Below are 23,309 nucleotides of genomic sequence, written 5' to 3'. Positions count from 1 at the left end.
GTTTCCTGGTTAGGGAAGCTTGTGTCGGTGTTCTGGTGGGTGGAGCTGGATTTCTTCTCTCTGGAGTGCAATGGAGTGTCCAGTAATGAGTTTTGCGATGGGTCTCTGTGTTAGGTGTGACTTTGGAGAGGCTGTATGTTGACACTCAGGTCTAAGTTCCTGCATTGCTAAAGAATTTGCGTGGTGTGTCTTGTCCTGGAGCTTATTGGCTCTTGGGTGGTGGTTGGTTTTGGTGTAGGTATGGAAGCTTTTGGATGGTCTCTTATTCCTTAATGTTCCATGTAGTCAGAAGTTTTCTGGTTTTCTCAGGATTTGGGCTCAAGTCTCCTGCCTCTGGATTTCAGTTTTATTCTTCCAATAGTCTCAAGGCTTCTCCAACTATACAGCACTGATAATAAAACTTCTAGGTTAATGGTGAAAAGATTCTCCACCATGAGAGACAACCAGAGAGGTTCACAGAGTTACATGAAGAATAGGAGAGGGAGGAAGGAGATAGAGGTGAGCAGGAGGAGAAAAAGGGGACTCAAGAGGAGAGAGACAGATCTACACAGTTATCTGTTCCCAAAGTGTTCTCCGTAGCCCAGACACCCACAAAGATTCACAGAGTTGGATTGGGAAGAGAAGGGGAAAGGAGGAAATAGAGGTGTTCTGAGGTAGAAAAGAGAGAGTCAAAAGTGGGAGAGTATCACCACACTCCTGAATAGAAATGGGAACTGAATATTGGATTCTTAAATGACCAAAATTTATATCACATACTACTGAAAAACAAAGATTGAAAATCTAGTGTAGAGGTTAGACTCTTTGAAATACAATATTTAAAAACAAAAACAAAAAAATTTAGAACTGTATATGAAGTTCGGTTTAAAAAAATAGGGATTCTCTCTCTCTCTCTTTTTTTTTTTTTTTGGCAAGGTTATAGTGAAATGAAAATGAAAGTTAAGGAATAATAGAGGAGTATTAGAGGACTCTAAAAGGAAATAGGAGAGAAAAACAAGAAAAAGAAAAAAAAGAGAAAAAAAATTTTTTTCCCCTAATTAAAAAGATCGTAAAAATATATGAAAATGAAAGTTGAGGAGTAATGGGGGAGTAATAGGGAATTATAAAAGAAAATAAAAGAGAAAAAATAAAAAAAAAAAGGAAAGAAAAAAAATTTTGTTTTTAATTAAAAAAAAATGTACATATATATCTAGGAATTTCTCTGGGGTTGTTGCAGTCAGCGTAGGTTCAGTTCAATTTCAGATAGCTCCTCTTTCCAGCTTACACTTCTCTATATCTGTAGGCCCCTTCCCGTGTAGTCGTTGTTACCTTCAGGGATTTTAATCTGTTGCACCGGTCCTTTCTGAAGCGGTTCCCTTTGTTTATTTGGCTTCTGTTTGCTGTCTCTTTGGTGTCTAATTTCTGCCCTGACACAGGCGGGGGGAGGTGATCTCTTATTTAGGTTCTCTAGTTCAGTTCAGTCCTGCTACGGGGAGAGCGGGACGCTGCAGACAGAGATCGCTGTGTATGGGTAGCACTCACCGTGTTCCGGCCACACTGGGTTTGCCCTGCTCACGGGTGTCTGTGCTTTCACCGTCTACACTGCTCAGGCTCCCGGCTGCTCTATATGGAGCGGGCCCTGCATTAAGTGCGGTTCCAGTTTTCGGGTACTCCACAAAAGCGCAGATTCGGTTGCTCCTGCGTTTTGTGCCTTCCCCGGCCTGAGCGGTTCAGGCAGCCAGGGGCTTGGGCGCACTCTTCCTGGGTACGGCGCGCTTTTTCCCTCCGCGGCCCCAGCACGCGCCGCCAGTCGGGTCTCAGGAAGTCTTTAGATAGAACCCGGAGGCCTGTTTGCAGTCTAAAGTTGCCTTTTTAATGATGTACCTATCCTCACAGTTTTTATTTTTTTATCAAGAACTTTGAAACCCTGACCTGTAACAAGTTTGAAAATTTTTTTCTCCAGGATTCTTAACTCCCTCCCCTTACCATTGTACTGGATTGTGTATCTAATTCTAAGCAGTCCTTAAAGCTGGGCTCTAATTCACTTATTTTCCTTATTTATCTGTTACTAGTATACTCAGTCTGTCTGTCATAACATTGTCTCTTCTTATAATCAATTCATCTGCTAAGGGATTGGTCAGTTTCTGTGTAGCCTCAGAGCCTTCAGCAGCACACTAGAAGTTCTTGGGTTTCTAAGCTCCTCATCATCCATATCATTCCTGGAGATTTATTATAGCTGTTTGCATATAAATATTGAGGTCTAGAAATTTCTGGAACCTGGTTGTTGCTGTTCACTACCCAGGTTGTGTCTGACTTTCTGCGACCCCATGATCTGCAGCACACCAGGCTTCCCTCTCTCTCAAGATCTCCCCGAGTTTGCTCAAACTCATGTCCATTGAGTCAGTGATGCCATCCAACCATCTTATCCTCTGTCGCTGCCTTCTCCTCTTGCCCTCGATCTTTCCTAGCACCAGGGTCTTTCCCAGTGAATTGGCTGTTCTGGAAACTTAGATAAAAATAAATGTTTTGTCTGTTTTGTCTCAGCTTTTAAATAATATTTAAATAAAGACAGGCAGACAGATTTGTGTGGCAAAGAAGAGTTACAGTTTAGAAGGGCTTGCTTCGGTGCATCTTATCAGAAGTTTTGATGAACTTCAGTGCATTTTGTGAGTGGTGTGGAATGTTTTGAGGTGAAGTGGATGTTGCTAATGTGATTCATCCTGAAAGATGGGTTGCTATCACAAAGGAGATTATGCACTTCTATCTTAAAGTAATATATAGTTTATTTACCTTGATTGTATGTTTCTGACTTGCCTCTCTGTTTCCAGGGGACAAGCATGAGAACCATTAAACCAGCTGCTAGGAAGGAAAGGAGGCATCCTGGGGTGTTAAGGGTAGTGAGGCTCGGGAGTGTTTAGATGGAGATCTCTGCCTGCTTGAAGAGTGTCTGTTCTACGACCATCAAGTTCCCCTCTGCTTGTCTTGCCAGCTTCTCATCGCTGTTTCTGACTCTTGGCTTTCAACCTGACTTTGATTTCTATTTCCTTTGCTTGTCTTCTGGACTCTTACCCTGTCTTACCGCCCCGTCCTATGGCAGCATCTTGCATTATGCCTGCCCTTTTCCTGTCTGAAAAGTGTGCTCTATTTCAGAAATTCTGCAAGTCCCACTGATGATAATGCTAAGTCGCTTTCGTCTGACTCTGCAGCCCCAGGGACTGTAGCCCGCCAGGCTCCTCTGTCCAAGGGATTCTCCAGGCAAGAATCCTGGAGTGGGTTGATGTGTCCTCCTCTAGGAGATCTTCACAACCCAGGGATCAAATCTGCTTCTCTTTTGTCTCCTGCAGTGGCAGGCGGGTTCTTTACCACTAGTTCTTTACCACTTGGGGAAGCCCAAGTTCTGTTGGTCTAGTAAATATTTAGGGTGGTCCTTGAAGTCTTGCTGTGTTTTTGTTGAAGTATGTGTAGCTGTGTTATACTTCTAGGCTACAGAGAATGCCTTGTATTAAAGATGAACTAACTGCCAAACAGATTCAGCGATGATGAAGTATCTATGATATGTTATTTGTGTTTGTTATATGTTATTTGATATGTCAGTTGTATTTTTTTTGGTAACAGGATAAACTAGTCGTATTTTCTCAAAGTTTCCCTCATGACTTAAAGCTGTTTCTCTCCCAATTATCTTTCCCATTTCTATAGAGGACAATGAAAAACTAACGAAAAGCTGTCTTTGGATTTTACTTAACTAAATTTTTATTAAAGAAAAATTGCTTTATTTCTTGAGTTGCTACATTTCAAGGTTTGCAAATATATTAAAATTCAAAAGTCACTAAAACCACAGGGCCGCTTATTACTCTGAGTGACTCTTGTCTATTTTGGAGAAGAGCAGGGATAAGTAGAAGCAGTATGGAGACAGTTTTTCTTATTCTGCCTAATGTAGCTTAGGTGCTATCCTTTGAAAGGTGGTATTTGCACTTGACTGTAAGAAAGTTGAGTTGATCAGTCATCCAAATATTCTTTTTTTTTTTTTTTTTCTAAATTACAGAATTGACTCCTGAGGAGAAAGCCCAAAAGATTGCCAAAGCCATGCGCAAGCAGTCTTCTGAAGTCAAAGAGAAGTGGGAAAGTCTAAATGCTATTACTAGCAATTGGCAAAAGCAAGTGGACAAGGCATTGGAAAAGCTCAGAGACCTCCAGGGAGCGATGGATGACTTGGATGCTGATCTCAAGGAGGCGGAGGCCGTGCGGAATGGCTGGAAGCCTGTAGGAGACTTGCTCATCGACTCACTTCAGGACCACATTGAGAAAACCATGGTCAGCATCCCTGCCTTAGATAAGGGGTTTTAATAAATCCTTTCCCTGGTGACTCAGAGGGTAAAGAGTCTGCCTGCAATGCGGGAGACCTAGGTTCGATCCCTGGGTCAGGAAGATCCCCTGGAGAAGGAAATGGCACCCCACTCTAGTATTCTTGCCTGGAGAATCCCTGTGGACAGAGGAGTCTGGCGGGCTACAGTCCGTGGGGTCAGGAAGAGTCAGACACTACTGAGCAACTTCACTTTATTGTTAAATATGACACAAATAAGGAGAGCCACATACATTACATAAATTGTTACAAAGGATTGTTACAGGGCCAACACTGTTACAACATCCACCAAAATCAGGTTGTAGAACTTTTCTAGACACAACAGATGTTTTCCATATGCCCCTCACCATCAGAACTCCCCTCCCCATCAAAACAGCCACTAAGGTGACTTTTACAATACTTTACTTTTATTTTGTGTTATACATTTTCACCCAGCTGTGAATCCCTGAGCAGTATAGACTTCCCTTTGAATCTCCAGATTTCCCCTCTATCTTTTATTTTCTCTGCAAGGTATTTGTTGAAGAAACTGAATTGTTTCCTTTATAGTGTTTTTCACAACCTGGATCTTACAGAATGGCATCCACATGATGTAGTCTGGCAGGTTGCTTTTTAAATGGGTGGTTGGATTTAGAGGTTTAATCAAAAGTGTACTGTTTTACTGTGCATTCTTTACCAACTATATCTTATTGTTGGAGTATATAATAAGGAATTACTTTAGCTATAAATTCTGTTTGTGATCACATATTTTCCAGAGTTAAGGATGTTGGACTTCTGGTCTAGATTCCCTTTGGCTCTTGTATTCTAGAACATATCCAGAAAAGAGATTAGTGGAGTTTAGGCAGTAAAAGACACAAGTAACAGATTTAGAATGTATTGAGATTTGTGAAAAAGTAAAAGTCTTCGTCTCTCAGTCGTGTCTGACTCTTTGTGACCACATGGACTGTAGCCTACCAAATTCCTCTGTCCAGGAAAAAATACTGGAGTGAGCTGCCATTCTCTTCTCTAAGGGGTCTTCCCAACCCAGGGGCTGAACCCAGGTCTTCTGCATTGCAGGCAGATTCTTTAACATCTAAGCCACCAGGGAAGCCATTGAGGTTTATAATAGCATAGTAAACTATCTGGGTTTCCCAGATGATGCTAGTGGTAAAGAACCTGCCTGTCAGTGGAGGAGGCTCAAGGATTCCATCCCTGGGTTGCGAAGATCCCCTGGAGGAGGAAATGGCAATCCACTCCAGTATTATTGTCTGGAAAATCCAATGGATAGAGGGGCCTGGAGGGCTACAGTCCATAGGGCCGCAAAGAGACACCACAAAAGCAGCTTAGCATGCAGTAAACTATACAGTAGGTAGTCATGAAACAAAGAATAAATGGATGAAAAGTCAGACTGACAATATCATATTGTGATTGGGATTTTTATTGCAAAAGATATACATCTTTTGTGCACAGACTTTGGATAATAGTTTCCTTTTTGTTTTGCATGTGGCTGAATAGGAAAGAGAAGAAAGAGAAGAAAGGTCTAGGAAATAAACTGAATCCTACTCAGGCAAATTGCATAAGTAAATATATATGTGTGTATAGACATAGGAATAATAATAGCATTTATTGATGCTTAGTATGTGCCAAGAGCTGTTCTTTAGCCAGTTTGCATTGGTATCCTTTTTAACTCCCACACCAACCAAGCAAGCTAAGTATTATTATTTTACATGTGATAAAACTATAGATATTGCTTCATGCCCACACAGCTAGTAAATGGTGGGGTTTCATGATTACTTTCTTGCTCTTCTCTTTCATTGTAGAGAGCTCATTGATGTTACTGTCATTAAGCTCAACTTTGATCGATTATTTAAATTTGAATCTTTAAAGGTTACATATTGTATTTTAAACAAATTATTTATTATTTAAAAGTATTGGGGTCTGCCATCTTTCATGGTCAATATACATGTTTCCAGTGACCCTATGAGTTAAGTAGCCTTCTTCATGTAACTGTAGTATCCACAAATCTCAGTTAAGATAGCAAACTGAAAATACAACTTTTTAGGATAGGATAAGTTCTTTGGAAGGTGCACACTTCTTGTGTTTTAAAAGATGATTTTCAAACACTGAAAAATCTTTAAGCCAATAGATTACAGAAACTATGTTCTGTTGGTTTGCAAAACTGCCTTTTGATTGAGTAAGAATTTATCTATTTGAATTTGAAAGCATCAGTTTTTAATATGGGATGATTAGTGTTGAGGGAAAAATGAAGTTATATCTGGCCTAAAAATTTGGGCCTTGTTAATCCCATTTGACTGAAGAAATTACCCATCTCTGCATCCAAATCCTTCTGTTTACATTTCTGCTTATGTGGGAAAGCTAGGAAAAATACAGTTAATATTTAAGACCAAGGATTAAAATATTTTAACATCTTACTAGGAAGAAAAGAAAATAAAACCTAGGTCTCTTTAAACCAAATAAATATATTCAAAGTTTGGCATGTTTCATATGTGCTCAAAGAATACTCCTGAAGTTATAGGCAGGTGAAAATAAGCTCTGATTATTGCTAAATATTATTAAATATACAAAAGCAACTGGAAACAAATATTTTAGGGTGATCGAATAATTTCAAGTTCCTAAATTATACTTAATCGCTCTTATCTGTTGGAGTACCCACCTCTGACAGCAGAAGAGCTCAGTTTCCCATCTGCCCACAGGCTGCTGGTCAGCACCTTTAACACACGCAGATGTTTTTGTTTTTATACCAAAGAAAACCACATAGAATTTTATTCTCCCATGGGAAAATGCAGCCAAATCATGATAAATTGGTTCTTTATATCAGAACACATAGCAGATCTGAAACCATTTTACAATTTGCTTTATTTCAGAAAGCCCGTTAGTTTGGAGCTCTTAAAACCCAAAAGATAAACTTTCTTAATGGAAAGATTCCTTGTTACCATAAAATACTGGACCACAAAAACAAAATTAAGCCTGAAATGCATTATTTGTCTAAGGGCTTTTAATGTTTTTACCTGTGGCTTGTAAGAAGAAAGCGTTATTTTTATGTAGCAAGGATAAAACTCTTTTCATCTCTAAGATCAAAAAAGATCTGTCTTGAAGTTATAATTTTTAAAGAACTTTCACCATTGTTTGAAATAAAAGTGGTTATTATTTAAAATTATATAAATCTGAGAATATTTTCTAGCAGTTTATTGTTCATCTTTAAGGCCTTCAAAATACAAAGATATTGATTTTAAAAGCTGATTATTAGTGTGTGATATAAGGTCATCCTTGAAGAAAGCTTGCAAGATTTGAGTTCTGTAATTATTCTCAAACTGAATCTGAGGGAACTTGGGCCTTTTCAAAGTCCGGACTGAAAAATTCTCTTTTCCCACCCCTTTGTATGTTGCATGCTTCTTTATTACATATGAATTCTTTAGACCTATAATGTCTCTGTTGTCATACATCTTATTTTGTCATTGACCTGTTATTTGTGAATCTGTTTATTTGTATACGTTCTGTCACCCATGAATGATCAACATCTGCAGTCGTGGAGAAAAACTATCATAACCTGAATTCCTTCCATGCAGCAGCAGTTCTCACATCTTCATGGGCTTCCGTTCTTCTGATTTTGAATTTTTTTTTTTTTTTTACTTTATGCTTGATTACAGAGTAATTTATTTAACCCCACCACTTCAATCATTTATTTACAGCTGAAATCAAATGTCTACCCAAAGCCTGACTTTGAAATGCTGGTGTCTTCAAGGTTCTGGTGGTATTTCCTTCTGTACGTTGACTTCTGTGCTCACTGTATCAGGTGTCATTTACACAGTTACCTCCAAGGTCTGTATCTTTCATCCTGTCTCTGGGCTCCAGATCTGTTCTTCTGACTCTCCAGCTTGTGCTTCATGTGGCTCTTGGACATGTTCAAGAATTTTGAAATATTAAAACGTATTCTCTGATTCTTTTTAAAAACAAAATTATATTAGTAATGTTATTTTGATGTTTACCAACCATAATGATTATTTTTAGCCTTTTCATGTTATAAAAAGAGGAACTGGGAAGCAGCTAAAGGTTTCCTTTTTATAAGCTTGAGGACAAAGTCAAATTAATATTGTGGTATTTTAATAAAACTTTATAGCATTCAAAAGCACTTTGACATCTATTATTCATTAGCTAATCTTGGAGTGATGAAAGAGCAGAAGAAATGGGACTGAGAGACATATGCCTACTCTCTTAAGGGGTGGAGATTGCAAAAATGATTACACTTGAGAGCTTATTCTAATAGCATGTTCACAACACTTAATACCTGTATGTTTGGTACACAGTTAATATTTAGCATAACAAAGAATTAAAAATATTCAATTGTCTTTTAATATCCCACTTCTGTTCCTGGTGCTATATTGGCTTGTGTGTTGGTTGCTCAGTTGTGTCTGACTCTTTGTGACCCCGTGGAGTGTAGCCCACTAGACTCCTCTGTCCATGGGATTCTCCAGGCAAGAGTACTGGAGTGGGTAGCCATTCCCTTCACCAGGGGATCTTTCTAACGCAGGGACCGTACCCCGGTCTTCCACATTGCAGGCAGATTCTCTACTGACTTAATCTTGCCTCAGATACCATTTTTGAACCTTCATCATTAGAAATGAACTCTGCCCCTCTCTGATTACTAACTTTGTGCTGAGTACTGGAGAGTGTCTGTTCTCAAGAAGCTTCCATTATATGGAGGGAGATATTAAAATATGAATGCTTACATGACCAGGAACTAAGAGCTCTGATAAGAAATAGTATGTAAAATCTATAATCAGTGGTTCAAATGGCATAAAACAATAAAAAATGCCTCCACTGTAAAATCTGATTTGTGTGTCCAGAGATATGCAGCTTGGAAACCCTGGCTGAGTTAGAGATGAGGGCTAGAAAGCTGGTGAACTCAAGGGCAGGGCCTTCAACAGGACTGGAGTAGGAAAGGCATCTGGGAAGTCTTCTCAACAGGTGGGGCACTCCAGTGAGTCTTTCAAGGGATGGATGGAATCTAAGCAAAACTTTATGGGAAAAAAGATACATGAGCATAGAGGGGGTTGAAATTATGTGGAGAGAAGGGAAAAACTTGGTGTTTTCATTATTTTGTTGTTTGTTCTTACACGACATATCACAGTCACTAAACCCAAATATTTTTGTTTTGTTTTATTTTTCCTTCTTGACATACATCCCTTCAACCTCCACCTGTTCGAGGTCTCTTACTCTGCCCAAAACTGTCGTTTGTCAGTTCTAAGCTTCATTTGCCTCTTTTCTGATAGACCCTGCTCTTCCTTCCCTACCTCTAACCACAAAGAAAGGTCATAAATGACTTTGAAAGAGAGAGCACTTACCTCTTGAGTATATAATAGGCATGGATTTTATGGTTAGGAAAGCTTTTTGTACTGGCCACTTTCTAACTTAATTTTAAATAGAGACATTTCAAATCGAGCTGTTGCATCAAGAGAAAAAATATTAAAGTATCCATATGAAAAAATGGAAAACATGAAAGAAAGTTAAAGATAAAAATCCAGCCTAGAAATTAGTAAAATGGATAATAATGTTTTCCAGACTAAATAGTATAAATGGAAGATTTGAAGGAAGTACATAATCATTTAAATGAGTTTATGTAACAAGTTTTCTCTTCATACGTCTGTTTATATTCTCTGGCTTATAAAGGGGGACTCTAGCTGGTGGACCTGGTTGCTCAAGACCTCAGTCAAGTCACTTGTTGAGTGAGCAGGTATCATAGATGACTTCTCAGCTGGTCTTGGTGTTTTATTTATTTATTTATTTAGAAAATATGGAATACTAGCTTTTGTTTTATTTTTTTCTGATGACATTATTCTTATCTTTTCTCCTAGGCATTTAGAGAAGAAATTGCACCAATCAACTTAAAGGTTAAAACAATGAATGATTTATCCAGTCAACTGTCTCCTCTTGACTTACACCCGTCTCTAAAGATGTCTCGCCAGCTCGATGACCTTAATATGCGATGGAAACTTTTGCAGGTGTCAGCCAATTCCTCTTCATAATGCAGGCTTACACCTTGGTCTTTAGGCCCTACCTCACTGTTCCACCACTCACCATCCTTTTCTCTGTCTTTATGGGTTGTATTTAATAATGGATTTCTAGCATATGATGACATTAGTTATTTGTCTTTCTGTACCTTGAAACCAAAGGCCTCATTTAGTTTTGAATATAGATTTTAATGTAATTTTATAGCATTCTCTTCATAGGATTTTTGTAGAAAATTGCAAAAGGTCAAATAAATCACAGTAATTGAAACCTATGGTAGGTCACAGAAACATTCTTTCCATGATGGCTCATAAAGGAGTCATTTTTCTTACTTGAATCGTGTTTTTTTTTTTTCTTTCTTTCTTTTGAAAAGTTAAGAAAGTCTCCATCCTTTTTCCGTTGCTTGCTTTTCATGTATCTTGCTCATTTTTTCCAGCTAGCACACTTTAGTATAATGGTATTTACCTTTAGCTCTTAGATCTTAGTTGCTATAATGTAGTTGTTTTAATGTAGTTGAGCATTTCAGTTTTAAAAGAGTCAAACCAGGAAGAATATTGTTGAGTGTTACTAAGTATCTGCAAGTCACCACATGTTCCAGTCAGTAATTTTTGGCTCAGTCTTTGTAGAGCTTTGTCACATTGAGTATCCAGTTTCTAGGAGTCATAATAATAATTTTTTCCCCTGAAAAGTAGTGGGATAGTTTAAATGAAAAGTGAAAGTGAAGTTGCTCAGTCAGGTCTGACTCTTCCGGACCTCAAGGACTGTAGCCTACCAGGCTTCTGCGTCCATTGGATTTTCCATGCAAGAGTACTGGAGTGGGTTGCCATTCCCTTCTCCAGGGGACCTTCCCAACCCAGGGATCGAACCCAGGTCTCCCGCATTGCAGGCAGATGCTTTACCCTCTGAGCCACCAGGGAAGCCCCAGTTTTAGTGGAAGATTGAAAAATAATAATGCTTACTAGTCTCTCTATATGTTTTGGATCTAAATTGAAGTGATATTAGACAAGATAAATATGCAATTTTAAGGTAGCACATAAAACCATTTTATTTTAGAGGTATAATATTTTATAGCATGGTAGGTCCTGAATAAGTCCTGTGGCCTTGAAGTGTTTTTAGTTGCTCAGTCATGTCCGTCTCTTTGTGACCTCATGGACTGTAATCCGCCAGGCTCCTCTGTCCATGGAATTCTCCAGGCAAGAATACTGGAGTGGGTAGCCATTCCCTTCTCTAGTGAACCTTCCTGACCCAGGGATTGAACCTGCATTGCAGGCAGATTCTTTATCATCTGAGCCACCAGGAAAACCCCATGATAGGTCCTGAATTAATTCAGCTGTTGAAACACCTAGTGGTTTATATTTTCTTCATGAGATGGAATAGGTTATAATTGAGTATATAGTATTAAACAGTCTTTTCTGTCTTTGTAAAGAATATTAATCTGGGATTAGGTAAGCAGGATCTGTTAAACTCATACATGCTTTTCTACTGAGTAGGACAGAGAAGCATTTGACTTTTACTCTATTTCATTTGATTCTGCTTCATTTCTCCAGTTCATTGTCTTCATACTGGTATTGCTGTGTCCATCTTGATTCCCTTGTCACTATGCTTCTGCTGTTACCATCTGCAAAGATTAGAAGTCAAGGAAAATGTTATGCATGAAAAAGTTATTCTTTCATCCTGATCTCTGGGCTTGGTAACCACTATAGCTCAGATGTTGCTGCTGCTGCTAAGTTGCTTCAGTCATGTCCGACTCTGTACAACCCCACAGGACAGCAGCCCATCAGGCCCTTCCATCCCTGGGATTCTCCAGGCAATTACACTGGAGTGGGTTGCCATTTCCTTCTCCAGTGCATGCATGCATGCTAAGTTGCTTCGGTCGTGTCTGACTCTGTGTGACCCATGGACAGCAGCCCACCAGGCTTCTCTGTCCACGGTATTCTCTAGGCAGAATACTGGAGTGGGCTGCTCAGCTGTTAGTTGCTGATTAAATATGAGGAGCTCAATTTATGCTAGCTGAGCGTGGTGTTAAATTTCAAGAGTAGCACCTTGTGCTCTTCAGAATGTAAATGTGTGGCATTTGATTGCTTTTGGTCACAACAAACCAAGTACCTGCTAATGTAATTTTGATAGCTAGCCAGGAAAAAAATGGAGGTATCCAGTGAGCCAGAGACACACGTTCCATTTAAAGGCAGCTGAAAATAAGATTGGCAAACTAAGTGAAACACCTGACTAGCACTACTAGACAAAGACCAGGAAAAGGAAATGGAAATGTCAGGAGGTTGTGTGCCATTGTTATTGATTTGCAGTTAATTTCTCAGGGTGCCAAATCTGCATTTTCAAAATGTAGAGAGCTAAGGCTGTGTGTAAACAGATATATAGAGTGTATTATTCACCTGGTGTCTACCTGAATACTCCCAAGTCAAGATGATAAATATGAACTTGGAGGAATATAAATCATTCCATATTTATATGTCCTTTCACTCTCCATCTATATCTGTCATGTCTTATCATCATTATCATCTATTTTTTTCCCTTGGAATATTTTAGACTCTTTTTTACAGCCCTTTTTACCACCTTCCTTACAAAAGAGAGATGAGTAGCCACTGACCCCATGGCCACATCTTTACTTTAGATGCTTTAGAGTGTTACTGCTTTTGACTAAAGTGTTGAATAATGTCAAGACATAGATTCTGACAGATGGATTGAGTGTGAATACTAACATTGCCACATACTAATAACTTTATTTCCTTGAACACCTCTTTAGGTCTCCATATCTTTATCTGTAAAACAATGATTATAAGGAGTAATACTTACTCAGTGTGAGTTTTGTGAGAGTTAAAAGAATTCACATAAAGTACTTAGAAGAGTACCTGGCAGTATTTACTGTTACTTGATGTTAGGAGTCTATTTTCATATCCATACTTTGATTCCAAATTTAGAAGAGTCTGTACCAGCAATCATATCTTGGGTTATAGTACCATTTGTTATAGTACCTAAATCAAGGTTATTATTAAGGTCATTGTTTTGAAATCAAATTATTTCTTGTATGTATATGTGCAGGTTTCCGTAGATGATCGCCTTAAACAGCTTCAGGAGGCCCATAGAGATTTTGGGCCATCCTCTCAGCATTTTCTCTCTAGTAAGTACCAATAAGCTCATTTCCAGTTAATTCATTAATTGAATCAGCGTATTATTTCACTTTCACTCAAGGAACTGTATCCTTTGCTATAAATATGTGTGCTTTATTAGATGAATATAAATAAAGAAGATCTCAACATCAGTGACCAATCAATACCTAGTGCTTATTGGTTACTGTTTCCATCATCTGGTCGTGGTAAGTCTTTGAAGTGAAGCAAAAATTAATTCATCTTTAGCTAGAGTTTTTCACTGAACCATCTGTTGTAATAACTAATATAGTATCCTATTGCTATGCCATATGCAAAGATTTTGAACTTTTTCACAGTAAAGAAATCATTTTTATATTTAAAAATTTTTAATTAATTTTCCTACTTAAAAAATGCATGTTTATTTTCAATGCACCTGGAGACTTAAAAAGCAAAAAAAAAAAAAAAAAAAAAATTCCCCATAAGTCTTTGAGAAGATTCTGGTTTATTAGGCTCACTGCAATCATACTTAGCTTTTCTGCTAATTAAATATTGCAGATTTAGCCAAAGCACATATGTAGGGTTTTATGCAATAGTCTTCAACTGAAGTTTTTCATCTTATGAACTGACTGTTCATGAGATCTTTAATAAGTAATTTGAGCTCTTTTATCACTCACTGCTAAGGAAATTAAAGAATATAAGATTCAGAGTCACCCAGATTGAGATTAAAATATTAATTTTCCCTTTTACCAGGACTGTGAAGTCCTGAAAGTTCATTTTTTTATCTTAAAGTTACTAAAATAATGCTTATTTTCTCTGATTGCCTTGAGATTTAAATACGAAAACATACCAAGTTACACAAAACACCTTGCACAGTTCTTGGCACCAGGGTTTTCTCTAAATGTTGTTCCTTTCCTTTCCTTGTCTCTGGAAAACAAATGTAAGCAAACAGTTTAATTTAATAAGTGAAGGTTGAAACTTAATGCAAAGCTAATTTTTCCAATTATGGTACCTTTGTATCTACAGTCATAGAGAAAACTGAAATAATATCGTGTCTTCCAACTAAATTTATTGCATTTATGTTTTCTCTTAATATTTGCCATGCTTGATAATTTGCTTTACCTCAATTCAAGGTCAGGCTTTTCTTACTCTCACAATTTCAAGAATCCTAATCAGTCGTTGCTGATCCTCCTGTCCTACGCCGCTCCAGTGCTCAAGCCAGCTCTCCCGGGTGTGTGTCTCTGTTTCATCTCTCCCTGTCTCTCCCCGGTCCCTCTCACCCCATCACTCCCACACCTGTTTCACACACCTGAGCTCTTAGGTAGCCTGTCTTTGAAATGTTGAGTCCTTCCTGGAATATGCTGTCTACCTGGATGCCATAGTGAATTTCCAAAGTTTGGATGCTGTCCATGTTCATGAGTAAATAGGTTTGCTTCATTATTCATTAGCTATGAATTACCCCAGATTGCTTGCACTTAATTTTATGGAACATAGAGCTATATGCTGAGACCAAAGTAAAGAGAAATTTAACAAATCATTGAGACTCTATAGTTCTACAGTGTATGTATTTACTAATATTGATGAAACTGAACACTTTCACCTAGTAACCATTCTTTCATAATAGAAATCAAACTCTTGCCCTTTAGCAAGTGAAACATTGTAAAAATTGTGAAACTCCAGCACATTGCCCTTCATTGCCTGGCATGGACAGTCCAGAGGGTCAAAGTTATTCAAATCAAAACAATCATTAAAATGAATGGAGAATTATACCAAAAAAATCCCAATTAATAAATTTAGTAATTGTTATCCACTGCTGCTTGAAATCTTTGGCTTTATTAAATTTCTTGAACTTTAGCCATGGTTATGAAAGGAGCCTGTTTAGTTAGGCACAAAATAAAGACTGACCTATTAATTTGGTGCCAGTGCTGAAAAGAGGTTGGCTCTAATGAGAAATTTAATATACCTAGTTCCACATTGTCATCCTCCTTTTATTCTTTCATGGACATAGTTCAAGAAGGAAATGCTCACACTTTAGAAGGAGAGGAAGGGTTGTTGAATGGAAATATTTCTGACTGGTGGTCCGAAATCCTGAAATCATGTTTGGGTTCAGCCATTTATTTTTGGGCGAGTTATTTCATGTCTAATATTTAGTTTCTCATTGTTGGCTTCCTTATTAACAGACATATTGAAAATGCTTTGCAGAGTTCAAAAGGCTAAATACTAGTAAGTAGGATTATGACACCCTATTCAGGAGAAAAAAAAAAAAAATTAGCGACAACTGGTTATATGAGAATCTAGTGATATTTGCAACACTTTAGATGGATTTGCTTGTTTTTTAGTTTATTTACCAAAATTCCTTAAAGGTTCTAGATGCATAGGTACAATTCTACTTAAATAAGTCTTAAAATAATTAGTTTAATGTAGAATAAAATTTTTATAAATAGTAAATGGAATTGTAAAAATTTTGTACCTCAGTAAAACAAAACATAAAATCTCAATCATAGTGCTGTCTAGTGTATAAAAGTAGGGAACTGTATTTCCTGTGCATTTCAGATGAAAATAAGTATTCAGAATTATTCTATCTAGATAATTGCCTTAGTTCTTTAAAACCTTTGGGCTATGTTTAATTTTCCTCTTTTAAAATCCATATAATTGAGTTTGTTTAAATGACATCTGTACTAGTTATTCTGTGCCTATGAAACAAAGTGAAGAGTATTATTAGTGACCTGGAAAATTCAATCTTAAGAAATCTAATTTAAAATCTTGGTATACCTAGATTGTAGATTATACCTAGATTTTGCCTAGGTAAAATTAACTTTGGTTTAAGCTTATTCAGAATTTATACAGCGTATGTATTTTCTAATAAGTTTTAAATGTTGATTGTTAGAAACAATAAAATGTGATTTTTAAAAATATTTATATCAACAGGTTCGATTAGAGTTGGCATTAGAATTTGAGACTGTACTGTTTCACATTTATATGCTTTAAATAAATCTCTAAAGCCACTCTTTGTTTGGCCTAGCATATTTCGTAATTATAGGAATCCAGCAGTTCTTATTGAATTTGCTATAAACATATTCAGTTGTTTTGCATTAAGGTGTAAGACATAAGAGTTAGAAGTGTTTCTAATAACCTCCGTTTGTTTCTCCAGCTTCAGTCCAGCTGCCATGGCAAAGATCCATTTCACATAATAAAGTGCCCTATTACATCAAGTAAGTTGATTTTAATTCTCCTTTATGATACCAAGACAATAAAATTGTATTAATAACTTAAGAGGCTTTTCCCATGTAACTTTAAAAACTGGATTTCAAACCTATTATAGGAAGGAATTTATATGTTTATATGGATATAAAGAATATATATTTAATATTTGAAAAAATTAGTTTAAAGATAAGACTGATATTTGTAATTCATTATATTAGGCAATAGATAATATAGCTGATATTTTTATAAAGCAGATATTAAAATATTCGGGGAGAAGGACAAAGTTCCTAAATATTCTTGACATAATGAATACAGTTTCTCCAACTGTATTGCTTCTAAGCCATTTGTGTCTTCCAGAAAATTCATTTAAAAAGCACTTGTACTCTTCTCATTTTAGTCCACCAAAAAGAAACAGGGTTTTATCATTAAAAAGTTCATTATTTTCAAGTTTTTTCTCAACTCGTGGAAATTATCTGCAGTTAGTTTAGGTTTATTATCCCGCACTTTTCTTGTCAACTTGACAATTTCTCCTTTTTTACATAGTTTTTTCCATACTATGTAGTATTTTACAAATTTTGTATGAGTTACATAAGGTCTGCATAGGATATGATCCTTGCCTGTCTGTGTGTTGTCATTGGGCAGAATGGTAAACTACATCTTCTGAAATCCCTTGAAGTGTAAGTTATTGATTTACAGTGGGGTAAAGGTGATGAGAGTTGTAGTTGAATGTATTTTATATATAAGGTGAATGGTGGCTTCGTTTTGAGAGAAAAAGTTCACTATTGTCCGGAGTTAACTATGTCTCAGATTAGTCCTATGACCATAGGCAAGTCAGGTGAAGATGTCTCGGCCAAGTTTCTTTTATATCTTTCCTAAAGTGTCATGTGGTATCTCCAAAACTTGTGCCAAGGCTAATAGTCTATTTTTTCAGTATCCCTCTTCCTAAAAACTATGTGTGTGAAATCAAAATGCTTACAAAATGCCATTTACCTATGAAGGTTTTATTGTGGTCTGAAATATATCCTCATATTTAAAAAAACAAATAATTTTGCCATAGTCATAGCAAATATAATAAGCAATATATGTTACATTGTCTTGAAACAACTTGATACTTATATCAGTGTATAATCTACCATGTACTGAGTTGTGATAAATTTAGTATAAGGTAGCAAAGTGGTGGATTGGTATCAAATGTATGCAAGTATAAAGGGAAAGAAGTCACAGGCTCTACAAACTGACATCTTTATTAAGAGAAGATGCTCTGGAAATAAGTTCATCTGTACCATTTTTCTGGAGTCCATATATATGCAGTAATATACAGTGTCTGTTTTTCTCTTTTTGACTTGCTTCATTCTGTGTGACAGATTCTAGGTGTATCCATGTCTCTACAAATGACCCAATTTTGTTCCTTTTATGGCTGAGTAGTATTCCACTGTATATATGTGCCATATTTTTTTAAAATTTATTTAATTGGAGGCTAATTACTTTACAATATTGTGATGGTTTTTGCCATACATTCGCATGAATCAGCCATGGGTGTACATTTGGTCCCCATTCTGAATCTCCCTCCCACCTCCCTCCCCATCCCACCCCTCAGGCAGTCTACCAGCCCTGAGCACCCTGTCTCATGCATCGAACCTGTACTGGCGGTCTTTTTCACATATGATAATATACATGTTTCAATGCTATTCTCTCAAATCATCCCACCCTCGCCTTCTCCCACAGAGTCCAAAAGTCTGTTCCATACATCTGTGTCTCTTTCGCTGTCTCACATATAGGGGTCATCATTACCATTTTTCTAAATTCCATATATATGCGTTAATATATTGTATTGGTGTTTTTCTTTCTGACTTAATTCTCTCTGTATAATAGGCTCCAGTTTCATCCACCTCATTAGAACTGATTCAAATGTGTTCTTTTTAATAGTTCAGTAATATTCCATTGTGTATATGTAACACAGCTTTCTTATACATTCATCTGCCGATGGACATCTAGGTTGCTTCCATGTCCTGGCTACTGTAAACAGTGCTGTGATGAACATTGGGGTACATGTGTCTCTTTCAATTCTGGTTTCCTCAGTGTGCATGCCCAACAGTGGGACTGCTGGATTGTATGGCAGTTCTATTTCCAGTTTTTAAAGGAATCTCCACACTATTCTCCATAGTGGCTGTATTAGTTTGCATTCCCACCAACAGTGTAAGAGGTTTCCTTTTTCTCTGCACCCTCTCCAGCATTTATTATTTGTAGACTTTTTGATAGCAGCCTTTCTGACCGGCGTGAGCTACCTCACTGTGGTTTTGATTGCATTTCTCTGATGATGAGTGATGTTGAGCATCTTTTCATGTGTTTGTTAGCCATCTGTATATCTTCTTTGGAGAAATGTCTGTTTAGTTCTTTGGCCCATTTTTTTTATTGGTTGCTTATTTTTCTGGAATTGAGCTACAGGAGTTGCTTGTATATTTTTGAGATTAATCCTTTGTCTGTTGCTTCATTTGCTATTATTTTCTCCCATTCTGAAGGCTGTCTTTTCAGCTTGCTTATAGTTTCTTTCATTGTGCAAACGCTTTTAAGTTTAATTAGGTCCCATATGTTTATTTTTGCTTTTATTTCCATTACGCTGGGAGGTGGGTCATAGAGGATCCTGCTGTGATTTATGTCAGAGAATGTTTTGCCTATGTTTCCCTCTAGGAGTTTTATAGTTTCTGGTCTTACATTTAGATCTTTAATCCATTTTGAGTTTATTTTTGTGTATGGTGTTAGAAAGTGTTCTACTTTCATTCTTTTACAAGTGGTTGCAGTTTTCCCAGCACCACTTGTTAAAGAAATTGTCTTTTCTCCATTGTATATTCTTGCCTCCTTTGTCAAAGATAAGGTGTCCGTAGGTGCATGGATTTATCTCTGGGCTTTCTATTTTGCTCCATTGATCTATGTTTCTGTCTTTGTGCCAGTATGATACTGCCTTGATGACTGTAGCTTTGTAGTATAGCCTGAAGTCAGGCAGGTTGATTCCTCCAGTTCCATTCTTCTTTCTCAAGATTGCTTTGGCTATTCAAGGTTTTTTGTATTTCCATAGAAATTGTGAAATTGTTTGTTCTAGTTCTCTGAAAAATACCCTTGATAGCTTGATAGGGATTGCATTGAATCTATAGATTGCTTTAGGTAGTTTACTCATTTCACTATATTGATTCTTCTGATCCATGAATATGGTATATTTCTCCATCTATTTGTGTCATCTTTGATTTCTTTCATCAGTGTTTTATAGTTTTCTATATGGTCTTTCATTTCTTTAGGTAGATATACTCCTAAGTATTTTATTCTTTTTGTTGAAGGTGAATGGTATTGTTTCCTTAATTTCTCTTTCTATTTTCTCATTGTTAGTGTATAGGAATATAAGGGATTTCTGTATGTTAATTTTATATCCTGCAACATTACTGTATTCATTGATTAGCTCTAGTAATTTTCTGGTAGAGTTTTTAGGGTTTTCCATGGAGAGGATCATGTCGTCTGCAAACAGTGAGAGTTTCACTTCTTCTTTTCCTGTCTGGATTCCTTTTATTTCTTTTTCTGCTCTGATTGCTGTGGCCAGCACTTCCAAAACTATGTTGAATAGTAGTGGTGAGAGTGGGCACCCTTGTCTTGTTCCTGACTTTAGGGGAAATGCTTTCATTTTTTCACCATTGAGGATAATGTTTGCTGTGGGTTTATCATATATGGCTTTTATTATGTTGAGGTATGTTCCTTCTGTGCCTGCTTTCTAGAGGATTTTTATCATAAATGGATGTTGAATTTTGTCAAAGGCTTTCTCTGCATCTATTGAGATAATCTAATATGGTTTTTATCTTTCAATTTTTAAATGTGGTGTATCACATTGATTGATTTGTGAATATTGCAGAATCCTTGCATCCTTGGGATAAAGCCCACTTGGTCATGATGTATGATCTTTTTAATATGTTATTGGATTCTGTTTGCTAGAATTTTGTTAAGGATTTTTGCATCTATGTTCATCAGTGATATTGGCCTGTAGTTTTCTTTTTTTGTGGCATCTTTGTCTGGTTTTGTATTAGGGTGATGGAGGCCTCATAGAATGAGTTTGGAAGTTTTCCTTCCTCTGCAACTTTATGGAAGAGTTTGAGTAGGATAGGTATTACCTCTTCTCTAAATTTTTGGTAGAATTCAGCTGTGAAGCCATCTGGTCCTGGGCTTTTGTTTGTTGGAAGATTTCTGATTACAGTTTCGATTACTGTGCTTATGATGGGTCTGTTAAGATTTTTCTATTTCTTCCTGGTTCAGTTTTGGAAAGTTACACTTTTCTAAGAATTTGTCCATTTCTTCCAAGTTGTCCATTTTATTGGCATATAGTTGCTGATGGTAGTCTCTTATGATCCTTTGTATTTCTGTGTTGTCTGTTGTGATTTCTCCATTTTCACTTCTAATTTTGTTGATTTGATTCTTCTCCCCTTTTTTCTTGATGAGTCTGGTGTATGATTTGTCTATTTTATTCATCTTCTCAAAGAACCAGCTTTTAGCTTTGTTGATTTTGGCTATGGTCTCCTTTGTTTCTTTTTCATTTATTTCTGCCCTAATTTTTATGATTTCTTTCCTTCTACCAACCCTTGGGTGCTTCATTTCTTCTTTTTCTAGTTGCTTTAGTGTAGAGTTAGGTTATTTCTCTGATTTTTCTCCTATTTCTTGAAGCAGGCTTGTATTGCTATGAACCTTCCCCTTAGCACTGCTTTGTTACAGCGTGGACTGTATGGACTGTATTTGTATTGACTTCTAGATTTTGTATGGTACATGTATTAGTTTTCTGTTGCTACTGTAACAAATTTTCATCCATGTCTCCCTGAGCTGGAATCAAGGTTTGCAGGGCTGTGTTCCTCTCGGAAGGTTCTGAGAGCACATCCTTTTTCTTTGACTTTTGCAGCAAATAAGAATAAAAATGTTTTAAATGAAAAGGAATTTTTGTATGTTCATGTCGATTAAATGTGACCGAGCATTGCATTGTCTAAGTCATAATTTCACTAGATCAATATTTTTATAATTTGGGGAGGATCTAGCAGAATCGTTTCCTTGCCCAGTCTACAAGTTCTTAGGGGCAGGCAGGTAAAGTGAAGGCTGGTTTCTCTGGCATTTTATTGGCTAGAGTGCATAACTAGCATTTCAAAATAAGTATTAACACATTGATGGCCAATATTTTTAATGTGGCCTGTAGGGTTATACCATCCTGAAATATTTTGAATGCCGTTAGTGAAAGATTGTGTTTTCTTAAGTATTTTAAATTTTTAGTGTTAAATATCCTAGGATTTTCAAATATTTCAAACTCTGCCTGTGTATATAGAGTGAATTCTCTTATATTTAGAAAACTTGTTTAACCAGACTGTTCCATTACTTGCTCTGTTGTGAAACCTAACAGTTTATTTAGACCTCATAAAGAAGGAACATCAATCACTAGAGATAAGGTTATGTAGGCCAGTGTTTCCAGATGAAAAATTATTATGGAAACAAAATTTATTTCCCATATAAATTAATAAGTAAGTAAATGATGAATGAAAAGGATTTTAATATATACTTCGCTTTGCATGGTTGCACAAGTAAGTAGAAGAAAAATGTTAGAAACACGTTTTACATGATTGTCACGCAACTAGAGCTTTCTGGAACATACTAAGATATATTAATTTGACCAACAAGAAAGTAATATTCCAGTAGAAATATTAAATATTTTCAGTATTTAAGTATACAGTTTTATGTACTCTAATGCTAGAGAAAGAAAGTTGGCAGAGAATACGAGGGACAAATTGTTTTTATTTTGTATTTTAATTTTATAGGTTAGTTAAAACATCCTTGGATAGTTTCTCAATGCATTTCTTTCTCTCTATTAATATTTTGAGGTGAACTGCCATGGTTCCAAGACTTATTTGTTTCTAGAAAAAGATAGGATATAGATCTGAACTGTAAGAATCTGTATAGTGTAAATCCCTCTGTTAATATCTTAAGTTGAAACTCATATCTTTAAATGATACTTGCTGCTTATAAGGTAGACTTTCCAGAGCTGATCTAATTATTTTTCTTTTCTACTATAGTCCAATGCCAACTCATCAATTTAAGAAAATTTGAAATGGCTCTTGCTGCCTTCACAGTGTACAATAATACTGTAAAATCAAGATCTCTTTCTTTGTGAATTTTTGGCCCTGCATTGTGCTTTGTACAAGTTGTTCATTTCCTCAACTAAAAGTTAACATCCACAGAGTTTCAGGTATAAAGGGAATCATGAATAAAAGCCTTGAGTTGAATTTTCTTAATATGTCATAATTATCATCTAAAACTCATTTCTTCTCTTTTTGATGCAGAAATAATAATAATAATTCATAGTCATAGAGGGTGATAATAATGATCATTGTAATAAATGATATGTTTTGAATATTAACTTGCTAGCCACTGTGCTAATCCTATGCCTGGGTTATCTCTTTTAATTCTCACAGTAGCCCAGTGAGGTATAGGTACTATGTTGGTGGTTTAGTCACTAAGTTGTGCCTGACTCTTGCGACCCCATGGACTCTAGCCCACCAGGCTCCTCTGTCCATGAGATTTCCAGGTTCTCCAGGGGATCTTCCCGACCCAGGAATCTAACCCAGGTATCCAGCATTGCAGGTAAATTCTTTACCAAC

The 23,309-nt window shown here is 36.7% G+C and overlaps 1 protein-coding gene across 7 annotated transcripts in view; it reads left to right on the top strand.

The window, feature by feature from the left end:
- UTRN (utrophin) overlaps positions 1 to 23,309 on the top strand; it is a 546,437-nt gene that overhangs the window by 433,892 nt on the left and 89,236 nt on the right. For all 7 annotated transcript variants that reach the window (XM_070461578.1, XM_070461576.1, XM_070461579.1 and 4 more), the window contains 4 exons: positions 4,019 to 4,287; positions 10,186 to 10,332; positions 13,397 to 13,475; positions 16,592 to 16,652. In XM_070461578.1, coding sequence (XP_070317679.1) covers positions 4,019 to 4,287; positions 10,186 to 10,332; positions 13,397 to 13,475; positions 16,592 to 16,652 — 556 coding nt within the window. The remainder of the gene's footprint in view (positions 1 to 4,018; positions 4,288 to 10,185; positions 10,333 to 13,396; positions 13,476 to 16,591; positions 16,653 to 23,309) is intronic.

The sequence above is a fragment of the Odocoileus virginianus genome, chromosome 34, assembly GCF_023699985.2.
Source record: "Odocoileus virginianus isolate 20LAN1187 ecotype Illinois chromosome 34, Ovbor_1.2, whole genome shotgun sequence".
Classification (NCBI taxonomy): domain Eukaryota; kingdom Metazoa; phylum Chordata; class Mammalia; order Artiodactyla; family Cervidae; genus Odocoileus; species Odocoileus virginianus.
This window is presented reverse-complemented; position numbering and strand designations above follow the sequence as displayed.